Source organism: Podarcis bocagei, assembly GCF_964188305.1.
Source record: "Podarcis bocagei genome assembly, chromosome: 5".
NCBI lineage: Eukaryota > Metazoa > Chordata > Lepidosauria > Squamata > Lacertidae > Podarcis > Podarcis bocagei.
Window position 1 is genome coordinate 84,780,785 of NC_138129.1, and position 26,001 is coordinate 84,806,785.

At 39.7% G+C, this 26,001-nt stretch overlaps 1 protein-coding gene across 2 annotated transcripts in view; it reads left to right on the forward strand.

The window, feature by feature from the left end:
- Positions 1–26,001, forward strand: part of DENND1B (DENN domain containing 1B) — a 184,398-nt gene that overhangs the window by 119,180 nt on the left and 39,217 nt on the right. For both annotated transcript variants that reach the window (XM_081194375.1, XM_081194374.1), the window contains exons 11-14: positions 4,585–4,630; positions 6,436–6,537; positions 14,130–14,255; positions 23,097–23,198. In XM_081194375.1, the coding sequence (XP_081050501.1) occupies positions 4,585–4,630; positions 6,436–6,537; positions 14,130–14,255; positions 23,097–23,198 (376 nt within the window). The remainder of the gene's footprint in view (positions 1–4,584; positions 4,631–6,435; positions 6,538–14,129; positions 14,256–23,096; positions 23,199–26,001) is intronic.

A 26,001-nucleotide genomic window follows, 5' to 3' on the forward strand; every position in this document is an offset into this window, starting at 1 on the left:
ATGCTTTACTAGGAGGCAGCTGCACTGAACACAGTGGGACTTCCTTCTGATTAAACATGCATCAAATTGCATTGTGTGATAATTATGCAAGGTATAAAGCATTCTAAAATGCACTCCTATAGATTGCTTGTTACTATTTCCAACTTCTAGATCGGAACTGACTTGCCTAATGCTGCCCAGTTACAAAGCAGCAGGACTTGGATTCAAACCCAGATTTAAATTCAACATTGATCATTGGTTCGCTGACTAAAACGTGACCACGTTCAACAATGAAATCTCTTTTAAGCCAACAAAACTGAATGTCATATGCAGCAGTTTCTGCATACACAAAGTGGCATTCCCCCAGCCCAAGTAATCTATTCACATTCGCAAGGTGTGCCATTACAAAGATATCCTTGACATTTCTGATGTTTGTGAGCAGTATGGAAGTCGTACGTGACTTTTTCAGCTACTGTTTCTTTCTGTCTTATTTACCCAAGAAGGAGCGAGCGCTAAGGTGGTTTTTAGGTAGTTTGCTGCCAGAATTATCTACATTCTGGGGAAATATTGTTGCAGTTCAGCTCATTCTAGCTTCCCCTGCTTTATCCAACATCCCCTACTGCTTCGTGATACAGTATCATTGTGTCTCAGGTGAACCTGGTGTTAGGTCATCTGTGCCTACGATGCATGTCATGAATGAGGGACATAAATTGGTCCCAGCACACATTCCCTATGTTGCAAGTCATTCCCCTGCTGAATCCCTTCTGTGACCCTTGTATTTTGCTGGCCACGTGCATCTGAGCACAAAAGACTATGCTATGACAGATAATCAATACCATCAAAATGGGCACCTGTTTGGGAAAATGCAGGGCAAGCTGCATGCAATATGAACTTTATATATATATGTAAAAACAATATTGGGAGAGCTCCCAACTTTGGTTTCAGATCACTTTGATTGTTCTATTTATGTGCAGTGGCTGTTGAAAATCCATAAATGCAGAAAAGAGTGGGTTGTGTTCTCTCATAAGGGAGAAAGCCTATCAAGGGATGCTGAAGGACTTGTGTTGGATAACCAGTAGAGCAATGCAACTATTGTGGGTATTTTGCAAATAATTTTTGGGTAGCCATTCTAGCACCAGCTGCATCTCACAGCAAGTGAACAAAATATTAGGATTATCAGATCCTAGATGGTGGAATTCTCTAGCTTAGAACATCTAATTTTATGTTTTGATGAAGATGACAAAATAACAGTATTTTAATATTCTTTTGGAAGCCGCCCAAATTGCAACCTCATCCTGATCCAAACGTATGAATCTTATTTAATAGGCATCAGCTCACAACCTTTTATTTCTTTCTATTGATCAGATCTGGGTGCCTTTTAACAAAATAAACCAGAGCAAATCTCCCCCCCCCCTTTACATAAAGATGTCTAGAGATGAGAGGCAACAATCATCTATGTATGTGTAGTCATTTGATGTTTTCTGATCTCTACTTCAGATTTTTATGGTCCCCATGGCCTTTGTTGTTTCAGTGCAATCTACTACATTCTTTAAAATATCCCTTCTGTCAGGCGAAATAATTCCCAAATGAGGGAGGAGGGTTGTTTTTCTGCCACCATTGCCTTCTCAAGTCGTCATCCAGCAGAGCTTTTCCAAGTGGTGAATGGGCTTTTGTCATCTGGTTAAGAGAGTTTTGCTCGGAAGCCACTTGTGACAACTTTGCAAGGCGCTTCAGGCACAAAAGCAGTTTGGACAGAGTTGGATGCCACAGTCTAATGGAGGCATCCAGAGTGGTACTGAGTTCCCTTAAAGAAGTACAGTTTCAGGCATGCTTGGGAGACTGTGATTACTTGTATTCATTATAGTCCGTCTTCAGGTCTAGCCATGGTACTGAAATTGCGAGTGGTTGCTTTCCCTGATTGATTACATTTGTCAGGAAATGGGGAGGGGGGATGACTCTGCCTTTTCTCCTTGATCTTGTGGTGATTTTTGATACTGTTGGGTGTCTCAGAGAAGTGGGGGCTTGGCAGCATTGTACTTTGGTGGTACCTCCTGGATCATGTCCAGAAAGTAGTTATGGGAGGCTATTGTTCAGCACCATGGGAGTGGTCCTGTTGTTTCTTGCAGGGTTCCATCTTGTTTCCTATGCTATTTAATATTATGTTATGTTATGTTATGTTATGTTATGTTATATTATATTAGTGGGTGAAACCCATCTCTATATCACTGCTCCATCTGAATCAAAAGAGGCAGCCGATATGTTAGACCAGTGTCTGGAGTTGGCGATGAACTAGATGTGAGCCAGTAAATCCTGAAAAGACAGAGGTGTTAGGTGTCATGACTTCTCATGTCCAGGAGGTGGGGAGATAGTGTGTCCTAGATGGGGTTGCACACCCCTGGAAGGATCAGGCCCATAACTTGGGTGTGATTCTTGATTCAGCCTTGTCACTTGAGGCTCAGGTAGCCTTGGTAACTAGGAAAGCTCCCCCCCAGCTCCTGCTGGTTCAGCAGTTCTGCCCCCTTTTGAATGGATATGACTTGGCCAAAGTAGTCCATGCCTTGGTACCTTCCAGATGGGATTATTGCAATGCACCCATGTGGAGCTGGCCCATGAAAACTCGGAAAACTCAGCTCATCCCTGATGCAGTGACCAGATTACTGGCTGGGTTTCCTTTAAAACGCACATAATCCCTGTTTTAAAACAGCTGTACTGGCTGCCAGTTTGATTCTGGGCCCAATTAGGTTTAAAGCCCTAATTGATTTAGGCCTCAAGTGTCTGAAAGACTGCCTTCTTCCCTACATACTCCTTTGGGTGTTAAGATTAGCATAAGTGGCCTTCTTGGTAGTTCCTCTGCCCTCAGCTGTTTTGAAGGGGTGGATGATAAATATTTTTTATTTATTTATGCCCTGCCCACCCAGCTGGGTTTCCCCAGCCACTCTGGGCAGCTTACAGAAGTAGGTTCTGCCTGCAAAAGTGTGTGTCTGGCTCCTTCATTGTACAGCTTCCATCATATGCCAAAGATGTACCTCTTTACCCTGGCCTTTGACATTTAAGGTATATATATTTTAGGACCCACTCTGGTTATGATTGCAAGTTGTTTTAAACTGTTTTTAATACTGTATTTTATATTGCTGTCACCTCCCATGGATGGTTAATAAAGCTAATCATAATAATTACTTTGGAGGTGGCCAAGAGGAGGGATAATTGATGTAGTAGAGCAGTTCTGGAAACAACAAGCATTTTGAGACTTCAGACTTCCAGTACTGAAGAAAAGAAACCATGTATAACCAAAACTCTTTGTATCAGTCCAGCAAGGCATAACATTGTCATGGGGATTTGATCTATTTTAAAATGCAATAATTTCAAATACACACTGTGACACAGGTGAAAGAGAATTTTCCTGCATATATTCAATATCACTTCAATTAATTTCCTGTAGCTTTATCATATAGGTTGTAATAACTGATCGCGAAGTGACAAGATTACTCATAACGGCAGCTATATCTAATCGCCAAAGAGAATGGTTGTGTCATCATATGTCACATTATGTCATTTTCTTTGGCCACAGTCCTGCCTTCCCTGTGGGGAGGTTTTCAGTGAAATTTCCAGTTGGATGTTAGATGCCATGACCTTCTGATCAATTAGCAAGGAGCAAAGGAGAATGAATCAGTCTAGACCCCAGCTTCAGCCACTCCACACAAGGATTCTCTTGGTTAATTCCCTCGATTCCTCACCATGAAGCACTCAGTGTGAGTGGCTAATATGTGGAGTCTTTGAATAGCCTAGTTCAGCTTTCCTCTAACCTTGTGTGCTCCAGGTCTTTTGAAATAGAAAACCCATCAGCTCTAGTCAATGTGGCCCAAAGCTGATGGAAATTGTATTCCAAAATATCAGAAGAGCACCAGATTGGGGAAGACTAGTCTGGTGGTATGAATGGAGGTATGCAATGTCATCACAGTATCTCATACTCTGGCCCTGCACACAGAGGGCAGAATTACTCTATACTATAGTGGCACTTCACATAATGAAGCAGCTATGGCAAGCTTAACCTAAAAAAAAATCTACTTCTGTAATAGTTGAACTCTGATTTTAAATTTTTAACTGTATGGTTTTATTGTTGTAAGATGCTCTGATTTTTTTAAAAAATAAATAGTTCTATATAAATACTTTTTATAACTTACTTTAAAATGAGTAATTAGGAAATCAACTTAAATATGCTGGGCTGAAACCGGGGGGGGGGGGAGTGCTATCATAAATGAAAGCTTGTGTATAGTATCCTCTGGACCACATATCTCCAGCCTTTTAAGACCCAAGACCCACTTTTAAACCAAACATGCATTTAGAGACCCATTTCTTAATTTCTACCATATATTTTCATGGTGGTGATGCTCCTGTTGTGATTCACCTTGGATCATGGCACAACCCATTTGTGCATCCTGACCTGTCAATTGAAGATGAGATCTCTAGACCGATTGCCATTCTTAAATATCCACTGTCACACCGCCATTGAAAGTTGCAAACTACCATCTTACAGTAGCTTTGCAGGCAAATACTTTTAGGTTTTATAACTGTAGTTCACTTTGTTTCATTTTCTTTTAATTTCAGTGCACCCATGCCATACTTGATTGGAGTTCACTTCAGTTTAATGGAGGTGAGTCACGCTGCCTTTTCATTTCTCTATGCATTTGGCGCATGAGCATATATATATATATATATATATATATGGTTTGTTCTCCTACAACTTCCTCCTTTGTCCTGAACAGTATTCATAGTGAAAAAAGTGAAGCTATCTTCAGCAGAAATTTGAAAAGTAACCCTGTCATTATTGCAGGAGATGAACTGGAAACGACTGTACGGAAAGTGGGTCCCTTCAGTGACATGTGCTTTTATTTGGTATCCTGTGTTGCTGGGAAATGGAATTAGATGGGGGATTCACATTTTCAGTTGCTGCAGTGTAGGAGTACATTTCTTCGGGTGAACCACCGAACCTATCCTGAATATTCCTCAGCCTGTTTTTCTCCTTCTTTTGTGGTCCTTTTCAGCATGGGCATTTGCTAGCACTGCAACGGTCACTTTGTACTCTGCACTTTTTTGCAGCATCTAGGCCTCTAATATGGAAGGGGAGGTAACTGGAAAAGAAAGAGAACCAGCTGCTTGCTACATTCTGTTATTGATTATATATTGCTTCTTAAAATATATAGCTAATAAGTGAATACTGATTTTTCAGATAGCTAGTGTTTGTGTGTGTACAACTTGTTGCTTGGTAACAAGTAAGTTACATGTGTGATTTTTTTCCTGGTATTTCATTCAGATATTATATAGCATGTTGTATATATGTATCTTTTAGGAAGTAATCTATGTCTTGGCAAGTTTGAAGAATTACACCTGTTATATAGCTTCCTTGGCAGGACTGGTGTTTATTTTGTTGTTTTAGCTGGAATATGATAGAACTTTTTCCTAAGGAATTTGAAAGCATCAGTTGCATGAACTTGAGTGAGATTCATCACAGGTGATTCATAACCCCACCAAATGTACCTACTTCTGATAGGCCCCCTCTTACCCCAGTTTGTCAGAAGGCAAAGAAAGTGCTCCAAGATGGCAGCAGTGAAGCTTTTTTTGATTGTAGTTCAGTTAGTAACTGTAGCGGCCTGTGGGGCTGGGCAGATTCTTCAAAACCAACTTTTTTGGACTGGTCATGTTGTGCGGATGCCTGATTATCGTCTTCCAAAGCAACTACTCTATTCCAAACTTATAAATGGAAAGCGTAATGCTGGTAGTCAACAAAAGAGGTTCAAAGACTCTCTCAAGGCAAATCTTTAAAAATGTAGTATAAACACCGACAACTGGGAAACACTGGCCTGCAAGCGCTCCAGTTGGAGAACAGCCCTTATCAAAGGTATCATGGGCTTTGAAGACACTCAAACACAGGACAAAAGGGAGAAATGTGCTAAGAGGACGGCATGCTTGGCAAACCCTCACCGTGATCGACTCCCGCCCAGAAACCTAAGGATGTGTGGATCCAGAATTGGCCTCCACAGTCACTTACGGACTCACTATTAAAACCGTGTTCATGGAAGACAATCTTACTCTGCTATGAGTGATCACCAAAGCTAAAAGAAGAATTCAGTGGCATACTGTATCTGATCTAGAGAACTATACAACCCCCATGATAAATAGCCTGATCCTCTAGGCATTTGTTTAATCCCACTTTAAAGCCATGTAAGATAGCAGACATTTGCCATATCTTCTGGTGATTAATTCCATAAATTAATTTTGTGTTGTGTAAAGATTCTCTGCTGGCCCTTAGGACAAGAAGAAGCAGGCTAGGAAAAATATTGCCATATTTCTTTATGTTCCTACTCTGCTGAATCCCCAGTTACCAGTAGCATTTTACCTTATTAAAATAAGCAAATGATGCATTAAGATGCTTGTAACCAATTTTGTTTCCTTGTACAGAGAGTGAAAAGTAAATCACTGGAGGATGTGGTGATGCTAAACGTTGACACAAACACTTTGGAAACTCCATTTAATGACCTGAGCAACCTACCAAGTGAAGTGGTAAGCCTGAGAGGTTTCATTCGTTGGTTTTATCCTCTTAGCTGCTTGAATCGCTGACGTTCTTGCCTGCTTTTACTAGCAGAAATGAAAAGAATGCCCCTTCCCCCACAAAAATAACACTATGCCACCAGCTGTATATTTCCTATTTAAGAGTGTTTGGTGTGGTTTTTTTTACCTGTTTTTGACAGTTGAGGACACGTTGAGTGGAGCATCATGCTTCGTATTGTAAAAAAAAGAAAGAGAAAAAAAGATAATTATAAAGCTAGCTGCATTCATTAGGCATAGCTGCTTTAAACACAAGAGTCTCTTCATCTCATTTTAATCATTATATTACAAAGTAGGCATTTCTGTCTGCCTAGTGGCATATCTTGCAAAAGAAGAAGAAGAAGAAGAAGAGTTTTTGAAGGCAAAAAGAAGAAGGGGGCCAATTATCGGCTTCTGGTTCCCTGCCACCTGCCAGCACATCTCCTTTTAATTAATGATCTGATGACACTGGTCAATATAATAAGAAATGCTTGTACAGTTGGGGTCAGAAAATGCACACTTTGATCTCATTCAACTTTCTGAAACATTTATTTGTTTTCTCTAAATTATTTCAGTTTTATTTTAATCTCTTCTATCCTGCTGAGGGCTGCATGAACTGAAAATCCTACTCTGTTTGTCATTTGCTTTGGCAGAGCAAAGACTGCTTACTTATAATTCTATTTGTAAATTAAACTGCAAACCCAGTTTGTCATAAAAGACATTGGATCCTTTTGAAAATGACGAAAACTGTCTTTTGTCTGTAAAGGAAGATAAATTAAATGCCAGTTCCTCCTGGACTTTGATCTTATAGAGATTTTCCCCTCCTGCTGCTTATAATGGAACATATTCTACATTTCATGTTAAATAAGATCTCTCCCCCCAAAATAGCATTTTACTTTCCCTTGCTATCCTGCATCATGGTTCTGAAAAAAAATGCTCAAATTATCATACTGTGTGCATTTTTGAAGCAGAATTTAGTAAAAGCTGTTGTTACATATCTAGATGTTGGTAAATGTTCCATAATGAGAAAGAAATAATAATCTATTATTCATAAAATGAGTGCTAGGTTTTATGTGCTTTTTAAGAAATATGCCACAGTTCAAGGCAATAGGACATTGAAGGCATTTTTATATTTTTATTTTCATTGTAAATTAATTTGAGACCACAAGTTATTTAGTTCCTGTATTAAATTATCATATACTTTTTGAAGTAATTAATCTTGACGAGAAGCAGATTAAATATTCAGCTGAATACATTTGTTCTTTGCTGTTGGGTGGGAGTGGGGGCAGAAAAAAGAAACAAAAATTGGTGTTTTCTCGACTGATTGTGGTGCTCAAATTATTTTTAGATGTATAACCCACCTTATCAACAAGTCTACTTATTCTCATAAATTTGAATTGTATTTTATTGTGCCAAAAACAAACCACTCATTCCTTAATCTTAATACATATATGTTGACCTTGCCGCCTGAATCACCGAAATGAAATTAGCTTATTAGACCCTGAAGCTAGAGTAGTTTCAAAGCGCATGCAGAGTTCTGAACACACAGGGGACTCTCAGTTCTCTTTTGTGAACAGCAGAATGCACTTTGCACCCAGTGGGGATTTCCCATTACATAGGGGCTTTTTTGTGTGTGTCTATAGGTTACAACCCAGCTCTCTTTAAGCTCACTAGTCAAAACTGGCTAGAGGGATTGTGTAAACTTATGCAAAATGATGGGCGAGTCACAACTTCATCATGCGAATTTTACAGTTTCCTTAATGAACATATCTTAGCTTGGCATGAGAGGAGACAACATTTCTTAGGCCCATTTTACACACACCATAGTTACAACTAACAGTAGTAATAGCAACTGAGTACAATTTCTGCATCCCTGTATGCCTTCATTTTCTAACTGAAAATATATATACAGAGATTTCCTAAAACAAGTACATCCAGTGGGGAGATGTCTGAGGCTTTTGAATAATCTCACCAAGATACCCTGGATTAAATATGGTACCTTAAGGTCCCTAGGTACTTCAAATGCCATATTTACTCAAGTCGAATGCACCATCAAATCTAATGAGCACCACAATTCTCATAACCTTGAAACCAAAAACAGTATTTGCTGGCGAATGTAAATGTGCCTTCGGATCTAATGTGCACCTTAATTTTCACAACACAATTTGGCCAAAAAAGTGAGTGTTAGATTCAAGTAAATACAGGAGCTCACTGAGCTCTTACATGAGCAGACTCACTTTTTGACATGGTATGTGCATTGGATTCTTGTACCTCTTTGAATGGGGGCAAATAGTAAGTGAAAACACTTCAACCTTTTTGGATCAGTGTCTGCAACTACATGCAAGCCTACAAGCTACTGATATTAATTAGGTTTTCTTGTATTCACTCAGTAAACAACAGGATTTTTACAAAGGTGCTTCATTGTATAAAATATATAGCAAAATAAGGAAATACCTTATGCATACTCCATAATTTGATTCCACCCCCTCTGCTAAAACAAGGTTTGTTTTGTTATTTGATATTTTTACTGTCCTGATCCCTTTCATTCTACCTCTACCATAAAAACCTTCCTCATGGAGCTAATTTGTTAATTAAAAACACATACAGGCATAGGCTATGTGCACTGTGCAGCTAAGCAGCCTCTACAGACTTTTTACTTGATAACCTGATAAAGGGCAACACTCTATTATTCAACAGTAAGAGTAAGTATTCCTATGCCTGTATCAGTGTTGACAGTAAATTGCAACAATATTGTTGACATTCTATTGAGTAACCATAAGTCCAAAAAAACTGACGCCAAATTTTATAAGTATTTACACAATTATTTAATATATGGTAGATGTAAGTATATACCTGCATATATGACATAAGGCTCATCATTTTATATCTGTAATCTCTCATTGCCAACTTTTATATTCAAAAAGATAAAAAAGAGTAGCAGTGAAGGCAACTGAAAAATGAAGGATAAACATATGAAGTTTTACTGCCATTGTCTAAAAACTAATTTATTTTTTTTTTGGGGGGGGGGAAAGATTTCCTTAAACAACAATGTTCTCAAATTAGAATGGCTTCAGTGACTTGTGATTCCCCCCCCCCCACATGAAGGCTAAAGCTTATATCGTTATATAAAGTTTATATCTACTGTTCAGCCTACAGTAGTTTTAACAGCATATGTTCTCAGTACTGTTTAATATGGAAATGTCTCACTTACTGTGGACGGTTTTTCATTCTAAAGAAAAAGTTATCAGTTGAAATCTGAAAAACATTACTGTTCGGCATTGTGCCTAATCAACTCTTTAATAAATTACCTGAGACTTAACGGGCCTTTTTAAATCATTCGCCAAAGCATTTAAATTATACTTACAGGCTAGATGACTTTCTATGCATGTGAACTCTATTAGTTTGTCAGATTGACCAGTGGTCTCGACTGTTCAGAGGTCAGCGGTCACAGTTGTCCTGAATTACCCGTCCTTTTTTTCATGTGGACCCTCTGCTGTGTTGTGTGCTGTAATCTTCTTAATGGCTTCATTCCAATATTCACACATAATATTTTAGATTTATTGACTGTTAGTAATACTACCATGCCAGTAGCAGTTCCGCTACTCCTAAGGTATTCAAAATTGGAAAAATAAATCAATGTAAGGCTTTTCGGGAATCCTTTGTTTCTCTTTCAGGAGGAAAAAGCCCTATTCCTGTCTTCTGCCAAACATACTTGGCTTTTGCAATACATCATTTCACTGTGCATTTGTCTCACACTTGAGAGATATAGCCTCCTCCCCTAAACGGATAGTGGCTTCATTAGGAACAGAAGTTTACTTTTGATACAGTAGTTTAATAATTCTCATTAGTTTTTCTTGTACGCCAGTTAGATTGGAGTCCTGAAGTGTGGTGGAAATCAGTAGGGATGAGAATCAAACAACCTGATTCATGATTCTAATAAATGTGTGAGATTGTATCTATGTGTATATCTATGGGGTGTGTGTGTGTGTGTGTGTGTGTGTGTGTGTGTGTGTAAGTGTAATATACTAATCTGAAGTACCAACATAGTGTTCATCTCTTAATTTGAGACTCCTTCGGGTAGTGATAAAGCAGGATATCAAATCCAAACTCTTCTTCTTCATCATCTCTTAATTTGTAGTACTGAATTCATTTAATTTCTTTGTTTAAAGTATTTATGTACTGTGTTTGGAGGCAAAGTCCTCCTGAAGTGGCTTACAAATGATTAAAATCCCAACCACAAAGGTAAAAGAGTAGCAATTTAAAGCCATGCTTGTAACATACATAAAAGATCCAAACGGAAACAGTTCAAATATTGGACCATATGTATCTGTTTTGCAGAGACATTTTCAAAGGTGAGACACTAGCACTTAAAAGGCTAGCTCATGTGCCTGCTAGTCTGATGGAACTAGGCCTGTGAGCAGAGCCTCTAGTTATGAACTTAAGGTCCAGGCAGGTTCATATGGGTATAGGAGATACGTTAAATAACATGATACCAAGCTATTTAGGACTTTAAAGGTCATCAGCAGCACTTTGAATTGAACCTAGGAAGCCAATGCAACCGGTACAACATTGTTGTTCTATGCTTTGAATGCCTGGCCTCCACAAATGTCCTAGCAGCTGCATCCTGTAACAGTTCTTTACCTCAAAGAGGGAAAGCTAGGATATTCTCAGGAAGGTCTTTTAATATAACACCTTATTTATTCTATGTAGCAGCCGAAATTTGCTCCTCAATCTGCTTATCATTTAAGTCCCTTAATAAAAATAGCAGTTAGAATATAATTACAGTGGTACCTCGGGTTAAGTACTTAATTGGTTCCGGAGGTCCGTTCTTAACCTGAAACTGTTCTTAACCTGAAGCACCACTTTAGTTAATGGGGTCTCCTGCTGCCGCTGCGCCGCCGGAGCAAGATTTCCGTTCTCATCCCGAAGCAAAGTTCTTAACCTGAAGCACTATTTCTGGGTTAGCAGAGTCTTTAACCTGAAGCGTATGCAACCTGAGGTGCCACTGTACAACAAATTCTTTACACTAAAGAGCGTCCCATAGCAGGAGGACAACAGCCACTAGTAAATTCAAGTCGATCATTCGTAGTGGTACCACTCGGCTTTTCTGAAAATGCGTATCTTGTTATCTTTCTCTAAAAACTTGACGTGAACTAACCTGACACAAGATTCCCTCCAGAATGAGTTCCACAGGGAGGAAAGTGCTTCAAATAGGTGGCCTTTGACCTGGTAACCACTTGCCAAGTTTCAGATGGACTTGTAACCTACAACAGGGTCTTTCTGGCTGATCTGGATGCTCACACAGAGTGGGGGAGGGGCACCTGTACAAAGAGATGCATCTTCAGGTAACCACAGGCCAAAACCATTCAGGACTTTATAAATCAAAACCAGCACACAGAATTCAATATGCAAGTTAATTGGTAGCTAGTGCAATTCCTTTTGGATTACCGTCAGACTATATGGTTCCACGGCCTATATTACCTCTTAGCCTGGCGCTTGCATTCTGTAGAATTTTTTTGAACCTACTGAAAATGTCCAATTAAAAAACAACAATGGATGGCGCTGTGGGTAGAACCTCAGCGCCTAGGACTTGCCGATCGTCAGGTCGGCGGTTCGAATCCCCGCGGCGGGGTGCGCTCCCGTTGCTCGGTCCCAGCGCCTGCCAACCTAGCAGTTCAAAAGCACCCCCGGGTGCAAGTAGATAAATAGGGACCGCTTACTAGCGGGAAGGTAAACGGCGTTTCCGTGTGCTGCGCTGGCTCGCCAGAGCAGCTTCGTCACGCTGGCTACGTGACCCAGAAGTGTCTTCGGACAGCGCTAGCCCCCGGCCTCTTAAGCGAGATGGGCGCGCAACCCCAGAGTCGAACACGACTGGCCCATACGGGCAAGGGTACCTTTACCTTTACCTTTATATGGTTCCACGGCCTATATTACCTCTTAGCCTGGCACTTGTATTCTGTAGAATTTTTTTGAACCTACTGAAAATGTCCAATTAAAAAAAACCAAAACATTTTTGGCCATACTTCAAAGCCAGCCCCACGCTGCAGTGACTGAGAAATGTACACCATATTGAGATCCTTGGAAGATAAAAGTGGTATATAAATGTAAATAAATAAATATAACTGCAGTTGTTATTGCACCTAGTTTTCTCAAAGGTTGTATATGACATATATATACTTTAATTTAAAAAAAACAACTCAGTGTAATAGTAAACTAACTCACAGGTAACAAAATTGCATAAATTTATTTTGCAACCTTGAACTCTGTAACTTTAAAAATTGTAGATTGTAATTTTTTTGTAGTTTTTAAAGACGTTTTAGTGAACATTGGTGTAGGCTCTCCATGGACTAAATGAATCAGACTCTAAACTTTTATCTGGATCTATGGAGTTTGGATATAAATTGAAAAGATCACAGCTATAGGGAAAAGACCTATACTGTAAAGGCCTTTCTGCATAGATTATGAACATCGTAACTCAATATTTCCCCCCACAAAACTATAGTTATAATTGGACCCAATGGGGGTCTGTTTCTTTGATCAGATCACAGTAACCATGACTTTACACTGGAAAATGTCACTACTGTGAAGGTTTATCACCTGTAGAGCTGGTCTTTTCTCTGATGCCGTGTTCAGCTCTCATTAGCATTATTCAGAGTTTAGTTGTTAATTAGATTGATGCTTCAATTACAGTCATCACTGACAAGAATAGCCGTGACTGCTTGCATGAAGAAGAAACAAAAGGATATTCATTTGTGCAGGCGGTTTTTTCCCTTCAAAGTATGACATCTGCATTGCCATCTTCATGTATGCATAAATGCAGCGGCTGTAACCCCAAAATTTTGCATATGCTGCACACAGGGGCCTGATTTGCCTATCACATTAAACCACAGTTAAATGTTTAATTGTGAGTTACTGCAAACAAGCTTGTCCCTCCCTGGCTTCTGCAATCACCTTATGATGCAACAATTATTATTTTTTAAAGATATAATGACCACACCACCACCAACTAGCTAGCAGGGCCCGTTCAGTACCACAGTGAGACTTTCGTGAAGTCTGTTCTGGAAAGGTAAAGGACCTTGTGCGCTTGTGAGTTTGTCTCCTATAGCCATCAGTAAGAGCCCTGGGACTATATAGGGCTGCCCTAAGTGACAAGCTGAGCTTCAACTGAGCCTCCCAGAAAAACCTTTGTAACACAGACAAATGAAAGAAACCCGGTCGGTGCCGCCTTAGACAAGTAGGCACATGTTATGATGGTGGCAAGAAATCTGCAGTAGGAGAGGCTCACAAGCCATTTACTGTAAAATAATTAAAGCTTATTTATGTCAAGAGGCCTTGGAGAAAAAAAGAGAGCATAAACCAATTTGCATTAGCCGTTTACTATCCCCCCCTGCTTTCATTTCAATTAACAGACCAGCAGGTGTTCTTTGCGGTTAAAAAGATAAGCTATCAAGGAAGAGGATGACTTTTTGGCTGACCTGCAGACACCATGGTTTGCCTGCTGATTGGGTTCGTGTCTCCCTGTACCAATTTCTGAGGTGTTAATTTAACTGCTCCTCTCTGTCACGCAGGTCTCGGCCTTGAAAAATAAACTGAAGAAGCAGTCCACAGCTACCGGTGATGGAGTAGCCAGGGCCTTCCTGAGGGCACAAGCAGCGTTATTTGGATCCTACAGAGATGCTCTAAGATACAGACCAGTAAGCGATGCAGTTCAAGTATCCATTTCCCATTGACTCTTAAGAGTTCAAATGTTCTTAATGTCTGTGAGGAGGAATGCTAAACATCTCACCAAGGTTAGAAAAAAACACACCCCTCCAGGTAAACAAGTCCAAAGGTTGGTTGTGGAAAGGCAAAGTCCAGTGAACGTTGGTAAAGTCCAGCAGCTGTTGGTAAAAGCCTTTGTGAGCTCATGGGCCAAAACACCCAACAAATACCCCAGCATTTATGTGTCCCGTTAGAGACCCAGTGTGGTTTCTATATGGAAAATGTCTGGCTGCGAGTGACAGTTGTGTTGGGCTGTGGGCACACTTTCCAGATACTGCCTCCCAGTTTGCAAATTAAGTTTTGATTTGCAAACAGCCAGAAGTGGCCCAGGCTCAGTTTTCCCCAAGTTGCTGAATGCCAGGGGTGCCAACTTGAATAAAATATTGGGGGCGGGGAGCAGGTAAGCCCCCTGCCCCTAATCAATCACATGACACAGTTCACGCTCGCCATTGGAATAGCAATTCCCATCAACTTGGGGGAGGAGCGAGCCCCCTCAACTATTTTATTGGGGGGCCAAAGACCCTAGGAGTTGGCTGCTATGCTGAATGCTGTGGCATCGAGCGCTGTGAATCAACTCCTTTGCGTCCTAGTATCTTGCTGAAAAGCTGTACATTTGTAGGTTAGGTTAATATCTGAGGTTAGGTTCTCCTAGAGCAGGTGGCCAACAGTGGCGCTCCAGATGTGATCAGACTCCAGCTTCTATCAACCCCAGCGAGCATGGACAAAAGTTGGGGATGGTGGGAGTTGTGGTCCAGCAGTATCTGGCCAGCCATAGGTTAGCCCCCTCTGTTCTAAAGCTAATATTTCTACAGCCCTGAAGTTCTTTGCTTAGAATGTTGCTTTCCAGCCAACAGCTTGTCCATTTTTTTAAAAAACCTAATGCTTTGTAACTATTTCATAATTTTAAATATTCTTTCTAGCACCTCATCATAGGCCAGAAGCACTGCTTCTGTTTTTGCACGGGAGCAACTGATGCACAGAGGAAATAAGTTATTGTAGTTCTAAAATTGGTAACTGTGAAGAACGTGGGGTAAAAAATAGTACTGACCCAGTACTATCGTACTCAAACTTACTGTGATTTTCTAAGGCTCCAAGCAAAGGTCTTTCCCAGCCTTGCTATCCGAGTTTCTCTGAACTAAAGATTAAACTTGGCACCTGAAGTATCCAAAACATTAGCTCTGCTCTTCTTCCTAACCTTGTTAGGAGGAGTAGATTTAGAAGGGTCCAGCTAAATGATATCTAGTTCAGCTATATTTAGACAAAAATAGGATAAATGTCCAAAACTATGAAAGTAGTTCAAGGGACATAATCATCTTTGCACCGAGATCAATAGTGGATGTGCGGTAAAATGTGGCATTAACAGAACAATTGAAAAAAGATTTTTGTTCTCAAATATTTTTTTCCAGTAGTAAATAGTAATTCCGATACCTTGAAAGCTTTGGATTTTGTTCTATACCAGTACTGCAGAACTCGTTGTGATTTTGAAGTGAAAGTATAAATTCATTTTCTATGTATAAATATTTCAGCACTTTACTGAACATGCCATTTCCATTTTCTAGTATATGCCAACATTTTGGTTCATGAAGTACTCTCAAAGTTTTTTCTCCACCTCCCCACTATAGATCTGGTTGAGTTTTACAGTACGTTAATTGTGTATATACAAATTGAAGAGTAAATTTCTAACTAAAATTGCAGCAGACTGCTATATAATCTGCCTTCACTCCCAGTAATGCTGTTCCTCTAGTTTGAGTCTAAAGGCTTCTAAGACCTGCTTAAGACAAATCTTAGTACTGCTATCCCAAATATTTAAGTTGCCTCTTCTTGCACTGTTCTCTGCTTGCATTTATCAACATGAGAGGATGCTGCAGGATGTTTAATAGTTAAGAATAAGAGACAAACAGACCTCAAGCCTTTCTCTAATTTTTCAAATCAGTAATCAGTAAGCCTTAGTGTTTAAACAAAGTTATGGGGGTACATTTTTGTTTAAAATGTTAACATACCCCCCCCCCGCCTCTCTCTGTGTGGTTGCCTTTATTCTTGCAGAGGTGCCACTATCTTTTTTCACAGAGTTATCTTTTTCTTAGCTAGCTTTCTGAAACAATGCCAGCTTTTTAAAAGTGCAATATAAATCAGGTTAGCTGTTTATGTTCCTTACAATCTTTTAACGATGCATGTTTTTAAGAGTGGTGATTTCTTTCAGGTATTCCCCCCCCCCTTCATGCTTTATCATGAAGACGTACACATTTATCATGCATAATGTCCCCTCCCGCTCTCCCGAGCCATTTCACAAATTATCAAGAAGTTTTCCTGTTCTCCTTTTCTGAATAAGCTTTGTTCATAATAAATGTGGTCAAACTTCTGCCATGGTCTCTTGTCCACTTCTTTTGACCTAGACAGCAATATTTTCATTGACTTAATCGTTTTTGGCATAGCCTGCTATAACAGAGAAACAGAGAAAAGAAAATTAAGAATGGGAAGGATGACATACTCTCCTATTCTTATCTTTTACATAGAGTTCAGAAAAGAGCTCTGATTCTAAAACCCTCCTCCCCTATCCCACAAGACTCTACCCTCAGCTTCCCCTACTACCCAATCTAACTTTTCCTTCTCCCTTCAGAGTAGGAGTGAAAGAAAAAACAGAAAAAGTAGATTGTGACCTACTAGTGGAAGAAGCACAATGGACAGCGTTCCCATCACACGGGTCACAACTTCACTCTGTTTTTCTTCCTCTAGATCAGCCTAAGAAGCACTCCTTCAGGAAAGCAGTAGCAACAGCTCTTTCCAGGGGGGTGCAGTTTAAAATAATTTGACTCCCGGTGCCTCTCTGCTTGTATCCAGCATGGTTTTGAAATGAGCCTGGCTATTAAAAGAAAAAGAAAAAATAATCAGGAAATAACTCGACACATTTTCCACCTAGTCCAAGTCCTTACTGGCACCGACCCCTTCCTCTTCTGTTCCCTAGTCTCAGTCCTTCAGCTAGGAATTTCCCAGGAATTTTGGGGAGTGTGCCTTCTTTGTCTGCTGTCTACTCTGTTAGACAGACACTCACCAGGGTCTAATTTGTTTTTTATTTGTTTGTTAAATTTCTGGACTGTGCTTTATCTGAGGGTCGCAGGGCAGTTTACAATATAAAAAAGACAAAAATGCAAAATAAAAACAATACCTGGTCCCTCACAGTTTAAAAGGCCATAAATGACCCAAGGCCTGGGAGAAGAAGAATGTTTTTGCGTATAGGGCAACTAAAGCAGTTTCTGTGCCAAAGCCAAGCCTAAACCCTGATTGAAGTGGATCTAGAAAAGATATAGTTTCCTCTAAGAGTGGCTGAATCTGGTTCGTGACTCAGGAACCTTAGTCAGAGGTTTTTCCCAGCCCTGAAACCTGAAGATGCTGCTTATTGAACCCGGTCTTTTTTGTGCGCAAGGCATTTTCTCTACCCCTGTGCTTTTCCACAGCTACCATGTTACTCCTAGATTTCTAAATCCATCCTGTGTGAACCATGGGTAAAGGTAAAGGGACCCCTGACCATTAAGTCCAGTCGTGACCGACTCTGGGGTTGCGGCGCTCATCTCGCTTTATTGGCCGAGGGAGCCAGCGTATAGCTTCCGGGTCATGTGGCCAGCATGACTAAGCCGCTTCTGGCGAACCAGAGCAGCGCACGGAAACGCCATTTACCTTCCCACCGGAGCGGTACCTATTTATCTACTTGTACTTTGACGTGCTTTCGAACTGCTAGGTTGGCAGGAGCAGGGACAGAGCAACGGGAGCTCACCCCATTGCGGGGATTCGAACTGCCGACCTTCTGATCAGCAAGTCCTAGGCTCTGTGGTTTAACCCACAGTGCCACCCGCGTCCCTATGTGAACCATGGTTAAAGAGTGACAAATAAGCGACCCTATTAGTAAAACAACAGAAACACCTAAATCGGTTTGTAATATCTCAGGGGAAAAGACAGCAATCAATGTATTACAAACTGAGCAAGTGCCTTGTTATTTTAAATGATATTTATTAAAAGTTTAAAAATTACAGAAGAAAAAAAGAAATAACAATAAAGTAGAAAACAAACAATAACAAAACACATAAGACATATAAAAGCCATACAATAATACAGCAAAAAATACCAGACAAAAAAGAAACTAAAAAACACATCCAATATTCCATGTCTTTGCCTTTCCTTAACTTATTTCATCAACCTCCTCACACCTCCCTTTTTTGTATTCTAGTTCAATTCACTATTTCAGCAAGTTCTTCCCATCTTTCTCAATTTTGATTCTATAGTTTTAACGATCTAACCTTAAGTTTTTTTCAATTTAACCCAATATCAATCAACTTTTACTTAATTCTTTGTTACATTTCTACTAAAACCATGTTAATTCCTTCCCGCATCCTTCTAAGACTCATTAATTTTACAATGTTTCTGTAAGTACACTTTAAATTTTTTCCAATCTTCTTCCACCGACTCTTCTCCCTGGTCTCGAATTCTGCCAGTCATTTCCACCAGTTCCATATAGTCCATCAACTTCATCTGCCATTCTTCCCTGGTAGGTAGATCTTGTGTTTTCCACTTTTTCGCAATGAGTATTCTTGCTGCTGTTGTAGCGTACATAAAGAAAGTTCTATCTTTCTTTGACACCAATTGGCCGACCATGCCCAGGAGAAAGGCCTCTGGTTTCTTCAGGAATGTATATTTATATACCTTTTTCATTTCATTATAGATCATCTCCCAGAATGCCTTAATCTCTGGGCATGTCCACCAAAGGTGAAAGAATGTACCTTCAGTTTCATTACATTTCCAACATTTATTATCGGGCAAATGATAGATTTTTGCAAGCTTGACTGGTGTTATGTACCATCTATAAATCATTTTCATTAAATTCTCTTTTAAGGCATTACATGCTGTAAACTTCATACCAGTGGTCCATAACTGTTCCCAGTCAGCCATCATAATATTATGTCCAACATCTTGTGCCCATTTAATCATAGCAGATTTCACCATTTCATCTTGAGTATTTCATTTCAACAGCAAGTTATACATTCTTGACAAATTCTTAACTTTAGGGTCTAACAATTCTGTTTCCAACTTTGATTTTTCCATCTGGAAGCCAATTTTTTTATCCAAATTATACACCTCCATTATTTGATAATAATGGAGAATCTTATCTTTAGTGTTGGAAAATTCCAAACCTTATAGCAGTTTCAAAATCTTCCTCTAGAGGGAAATGGCTACTGTTTATATTGTATTAGTCCAAAATGTCACTTTCCCCCCCAGAACAATTGCACCAGTCTATTTAGTATCAAATCTCAACTATTTGTTACTCAGTTCCTTTTATTTGGTCAGAAGAGGATAGGTAAAACAATGTATCACTCTTATTTCACTGGCTGTCAGTGAGCAGCCTAGTCACAGTCTATGCAGAACTCCAAAGTACAACAGTCTTAATGCTATCTCGTTCCCAGGTTCTGAGCGGTGGAAATTTAGCTTCTTCCCCTCTCTTTTAGCAGGCAAATATTGTCCAAAAACTCTCCCCCCCTCCTCTCCTGCTTCCAAAGGGGGGATTTGCTATTTTTAATGTCGGTGATTTAAACGTTGGAAGTAGACTTTCCAAGGCTTTAGATTAAACCTTTTTGCTTCCTACTATTTACAAGAAAGGGAGGCAGACTTCCTGTTTTAAACCTCCCCCGTTCGTTGCCAAAATCAACTTTTTTAAAGGTCCAATACTTCACTTTACTCACGGGTGGTTACTTTTAGATCCAATTGTCAACAGGAAAAAGTCAGCGCTCTCCGGCAACGGCTGTGCGGCTTCACTCCGTGGAAGTAGCAGTCACTTCAAAGCACCGTGCCGCTCACCCCACTTCGCTCCGGACTCCCAAAAATGGGTTTCCCCGCGAGTAGGGGGGCGCTGATGGTGCCCGCCAAATCCCACGTTCACAGGCTTCACCCGCCTGTGATTTTTGAAGGGTCCCCGCCTTTGCCGCCGCGGCAAGACCCGATTCCCATGGAGCACATTCCTCTGATTCAGAGGAAATCCGCTACTGCCGATGGCGCAGACCCGGAAGTCCCCTGCGCAAGTGCCTTGTTTTGCATGGGAAGAATTCTGGTTCATATTGCTTATCACATTTAGAAGCAAGAATATCTCCTCTGCTAGGCCAGATTTCCCTTTCCTTCTAATAAAATTGGATAGGTTAAGCTCTTGTGCTCAAGATGATTATTCTGTTTAAGTCAATGCATCAGAGTTATTTACAATGATATTAAGGCGCTTGCTTAAAATGTGAATGCAGCTTAAATGGAATCAGTCCTGCTGTGCCCAGTAGTCCATGAAGATGAGTTGGGGAGAGATGGAATTCTACAATAACTGTTGTTAAAGAGGACAGATATCTTGTTTGGCATAGATTTTTTTGGGTCCAAGTATTAGCAGTCTCCTCTTCTGTATAGAATCCCTACTAGGCTTTGATCGAACTACTTTGAAAGTATGTTGTAAATCAATACTAAAAGGAACATTAGAGCATGCGTCCGCTACGTATCAGCACAGCATTCCTCCAAAGGCTACGTTCTAGACCGAAGCATCACAAGGAACAAACAAGTCAATGGCAGAAATTTATTGCATTAGAAAGACTCTAGGGAATTGCATTAGCAACAGTTGCTAATTTTTGTTTCTGAAGCCTCTTGGAGTAACAATAACGTCTAACGAAATCTCAGGAAGAGATCTGAATCATTGGCAAATGGATAAAAAAGAAAGTGGCTACAATTCAAAGAGCTCAGTGCACAAAACACTTCCATGTACTGTACATGTGGAAAGAATGGCAGTACAAGGTTATGGAGTACGCAGAAATAGCCAAATGAACAGCAAAAATTCGACATCAGGGGGATGAAACATATCAAAAAGAATGGGAAAAATTTATGTTATATATAGAGAAGATGATGTGAAATAGGGAAACCAATAGAATTAAAATAATATCTCGTAACGGGAAAATACAAGAAATTTACTGGATAATAATATCAAAATGAATTAAAAATGTATATTAGAACTATTATTGAATAATATTTGTAAATGAATATAGACAGACAGCAAGAATTTGTATATATAGAAAGATTTATTTGTTTATGGACATTTAATGGAAAAAATGAAGAAGAACAATCTTATTAAAAATGGACAAAGACAATGCGAAAAGTCTAGTATTGGAAGACACAAGATCTACCTACTCTGGAAGAATGGCAGATGAAAGTGATGGACTATATGACATTGGCCGAGATGACAGGCAGAATCCGTGATCAAGGAAAAGAGACGGCGGAAGAAGAATGGAGAAAATTTAAGAGATACCTGAAGGACTATTATAAACTTGATGAATGTTAGAATGTTGAGGTTTGCAGGAAAAAAAGGGATACAGTGACATAAGAACAGACTATAGAAAAGATTAAGATGACAGAGGTTGGAAAGGAATATTTAGAAGTTGCTAAAAAATTATGGACATTGGAATGCAGAAAGGGGGGGTATGGGGGAGTCCCGGAAAAGAGGTTTATGAAAAAATGTTATGAAATTATACGTGTTTGTATGTCTTTTTAGGTGTTTGTTTGTCTTTAAAAAATTTTGTAAAACCAATAAAAATTTTATAAAAAAAGAAAAAAAAGAAAAAGAAAAGTCAAAGAGGACACAAAAAAGCCAGAAGAAGGAAGGAGGGAAGTCAGTATGTGTATGTACAGTATGTAACTAAAAATTCAATAAAGATCATCTGGGGGGGGAGGGGGAGAGAATTTCCCCTCTCTAGCATAAGCACTTAGTGGCTCATGACAGACCTCTTTTGAGACTCCCACAACTCACTTTCAGGAAGATCCAAGTGTAAGCGTAGTCCCACTGATTTCAGAGGGAAATGTGGGCATAAGCTTTTATCTCTGATTTAAGTCAATGGGGCTAAAATGCACACAATTTGGACAGGATTGTGCAGCAAGAATTCAATGGAATATCTTGGAGCCTATACAGATCTTTTGGATAAACAGACTCGGATAAATGCAGGTACACCCAGCAGAGAACTAAGCAGCCACTGGAGCCTTATGGGAAATCCACAATGAATCTGCAGGACTGAAGGATTTGATTGGGGAAATGGAGCTCACTGTAGTTCCTTATAGAATTACAGGAAAGTAAAGGTTTCAAAGTCTCCCGCCAGGTCATACTTGGCAAATCTTATAACCATGGAGGTCCCGTTCATTCTGCTCTTATATATCTCTTTACCACATTTCAAAGATTTTCCCCACAGGCCAAAAAAATACATAGATATTGCTTTTAACAAACTGCTTGCCTTTCAGAAGAAAGGGGTTAAGAAAAAGTTGCACGGGGGGAAATAAATATAGTTTCGGTTGTGCAGTAAAGGGGGCATATGTGTGGTAAAGGCATAAAAATTATTAGATTTTTTTTACTGTTATATGCGTAATAAGATTATGATAAGAATTGCAATGACTTAGCGGCCATGCCAAGTTCCTTTCGGAAGTTTCAGTTTTTCATGAAGTTAAAACTTTGTAGTCTTGCATAGGTAAGAATGGTCTCAAATCTTGTTCTCTGTGTAAAACGTGAATTAAGATTTGTTACATGTGAACTTCAGGTTTTTGTTATTTTTGTCTTCTGCATTTGTTTGGGAGTCATCAAATGCCCACATGGCTTGAAGGATATGTAATTCTTCAGTGCTGAAAATTAGTGGGGTGTGTGTGTGTGTGTGTGTGTGTGTGTGGAATAGAACTGCACTGACTGTTCCCAAATAAATATCTTACTAATTTCCTTTCTTGTAATTTAGGGTGAGCCTGTCAGTTTCTGTGAAGAAAGTTTTGTCAAGCATCGTTCCAGCACTTTTAAGCAGTTTTTGGAAACTGCAGTGAACCTTCAACTTTTTAAACAGGTACAGAGCGAGTGGATTCTCAGTTTAGTTCTCCTCTATTGTACATGTACGAAAACTGAAGAATAGATGTAATCTGTGCAAAATGTTTCCCGCATTTAATATCTATTGACCATTTCTATCAGCAACTCCGAAGATTATGCAAGGAGAATTCAAGAGGTCAAGTCAATCTACTATAGTTCCGAAATTATGCTTTGTTCAAACAAGCCAGGATCAAACTGTAGCTTCTGGCCCTGATTCGTTTGCAAATCGTGTTTTAAACTAATCAGAGTTTCCTGCGTTCTGACATAATAAGAAACTCTGGTTAGGTTATAAGCAGATGCCTCTGATCTATTCCACACTGCTACAACAAATTCAGTTGTTCCCTACTGAATCCTAAATTCTAGGTTTGAAGCTAGATGTTCAGAGGTGGGGGCTTAATGGAAGCAGTCTAGAAATACTCTTAACTTGCTGGACTTAGGGAGGTGCTTCAATTCTGCCCTGGACATATCCTTGCCAGTGCTGGCTGCCATTTTCTATCCATTTCTTTTGAGCCTGTAAATGTCTAATTAAGTATTAAGAAAGGTGTCTTGTTCCTCCCTTGTTGGAAGAAACTGATCTTTAAATGGCTGCCATGAAGATATCCACTGCTTGGATGGGGAGAGGGCAATATAATATAAATATGGCCAAGGGGTCAGTCCAAAAAGGTTATTTTTATAGTGCTGGATAAACACTGTGGCACAAGCTACAGGTCAAAGCAGAAAACGCCATCTCTGATTAAAGCATCAGGAATCTTAGGTGGGGAGGCCGTGTTTTACTAATCTGCTAGCTCTCTTTGAAGATATACTACCATGATAGATAAGTGAAATTCAGAGGGTGGTAGCCAACTTTCACTATAAAAAATGGTAAGTTTGTGTCTGAGATTTAATGGCTGAGGTAGAGATTTACGACAATATAAGTGAAATATGTGCAGCTTTTAATTGGGTAGAACAGAAATAATATTATCTTCCAAGAGGCAAAGGAAGATGTTATAAAACTATTTCATTTTTATAGCCAATGTATTGCCTCTTCTTCAGTTTATTTTGGATATCATCCTTCCTCCTTATCCTTCATCCAGCTGCCTCTTATCCAAAAGTTCTTTCAAGGTTATTTGAGTTATAAGAAGGCTCAATTTAAAACTTTGCTCTATCCAATGCAAAGCATTCTTCCTTTGCAACAGGAAATAAATCTTTTAAACAGTCCGAAGGCCTATAGTGGAATAATATGTAGATAGGAGAAAGCAGTTTTATTACGGTAGTTTCAGGAGACACATCCATGTGTTAACTCTGGCTGTTTGGGGAAAGTTGAATCATAATAAATTTATAGGCTAGATTATAAGGGCTGTGAATACACAGTGTTATATAGCACCAATAAAACAAATAGGTCATAGAAGACTTTGGACTAGATTGGTGGCTCTGCAAAGGGGCAACTACTGGTGTGCTTCCCATTCACTGCCTTCTAATCCTCTTCAAAACCCACCTACTTAGAAATGGAAATCAACAGGGAAGATATGCAACTGGGAGAGAACGAGAAGGGTATCTTATGTGGCTACAGAGCAAAGCTATGTTATAACAACGATGATGGTATATCACTGCTAATGCTCAAGATTTCCACATACACATTACTAAGCAACATTTGCGATGCTTATTGCACCAATATTATTTGGTTGTGCAAATAAGAGGCCACAGATGGGATGATTTCAATCTGACGATGATTGGTATGGGACTGCTGGCACCAGCACACTTGAACGAATGAACCCACAATTGCTCCAGCCTTGAGTATATCTCATATTTGGTGTTAACTCCTGCACTGTTGCTTACAGCTGCTTTGGAAAACCGTGGCTGCTACAGCTGATGGCAGCTAGCTGTTACGAAAGGAATCATAAGTAAGAATCAAAGGTCAAGAAGGAAAGATCAAAGCTTGTCTTCATAATCCTAAATCTTAGCACAAAAAAGGTCCCTTAGGGGGAGAAAAAGGACAGCATCTTGATGTAATTTGGAATCGGGAAGTCAGGCTTGCATGTAATTTGGCAAATAGATAACTGGGAGATCTCTTTCCATGATGGTAAATACTGTAAGAAACAGAACATTATTTTTTGCACTTCTTTGCATGTACTTACTGGAGCATTCAGAAGTGCATTCAGCATTTCCAGCCCTTCTGAAATTTTTGTGCAAATGAGCTCTTGGTTCAATGACCACTTATTTAATCTTAGAGGCCACTACATTCTTCAGGGCCAGAGGTGGTCAGCTCCATAATAAAGTTGATACCTACCTAGCAGAAAAATGTCATGGCTAATGGAGCATAGTTCCCAGTTGCACCAGTCTTTAGGATTGTGTGTGCACAACATTAAATCATAACAGTGTGAGACTTTTGTTCCTAAACCAGGGCTACTAGGGACTAAATGAAGGGTGAGATCCAGTGCTAGTCGTACTCAAAGCAACCCATTGAAATAAATGGACAGAGCATGACTAACATTGGGTATCACCCAAAATTGCTTTGGGAGCCGCATCCAGCTCGATCACTAGTTGTCCATCACTGTTTTATAGTATACTGTTAATTTTGTAGGTGAAATAAAATCCAGTCCACCTAACACTGCTCTGTGGAACCACTGTTCATTTCAGTGCAATTCCCATTTGTATTAAAATGGTCTCCTATGCAAGGTTTCAGCTCCCCACTGCCACCCCCCCCCCAAATCCTAAAGCTTAGCAGCTCAGTTTGTGTCTGTGTAACTTTACCTAATGATTAGACTATCCATAAATCATGTGTTGGTTTTATAGCGAGGGATGAA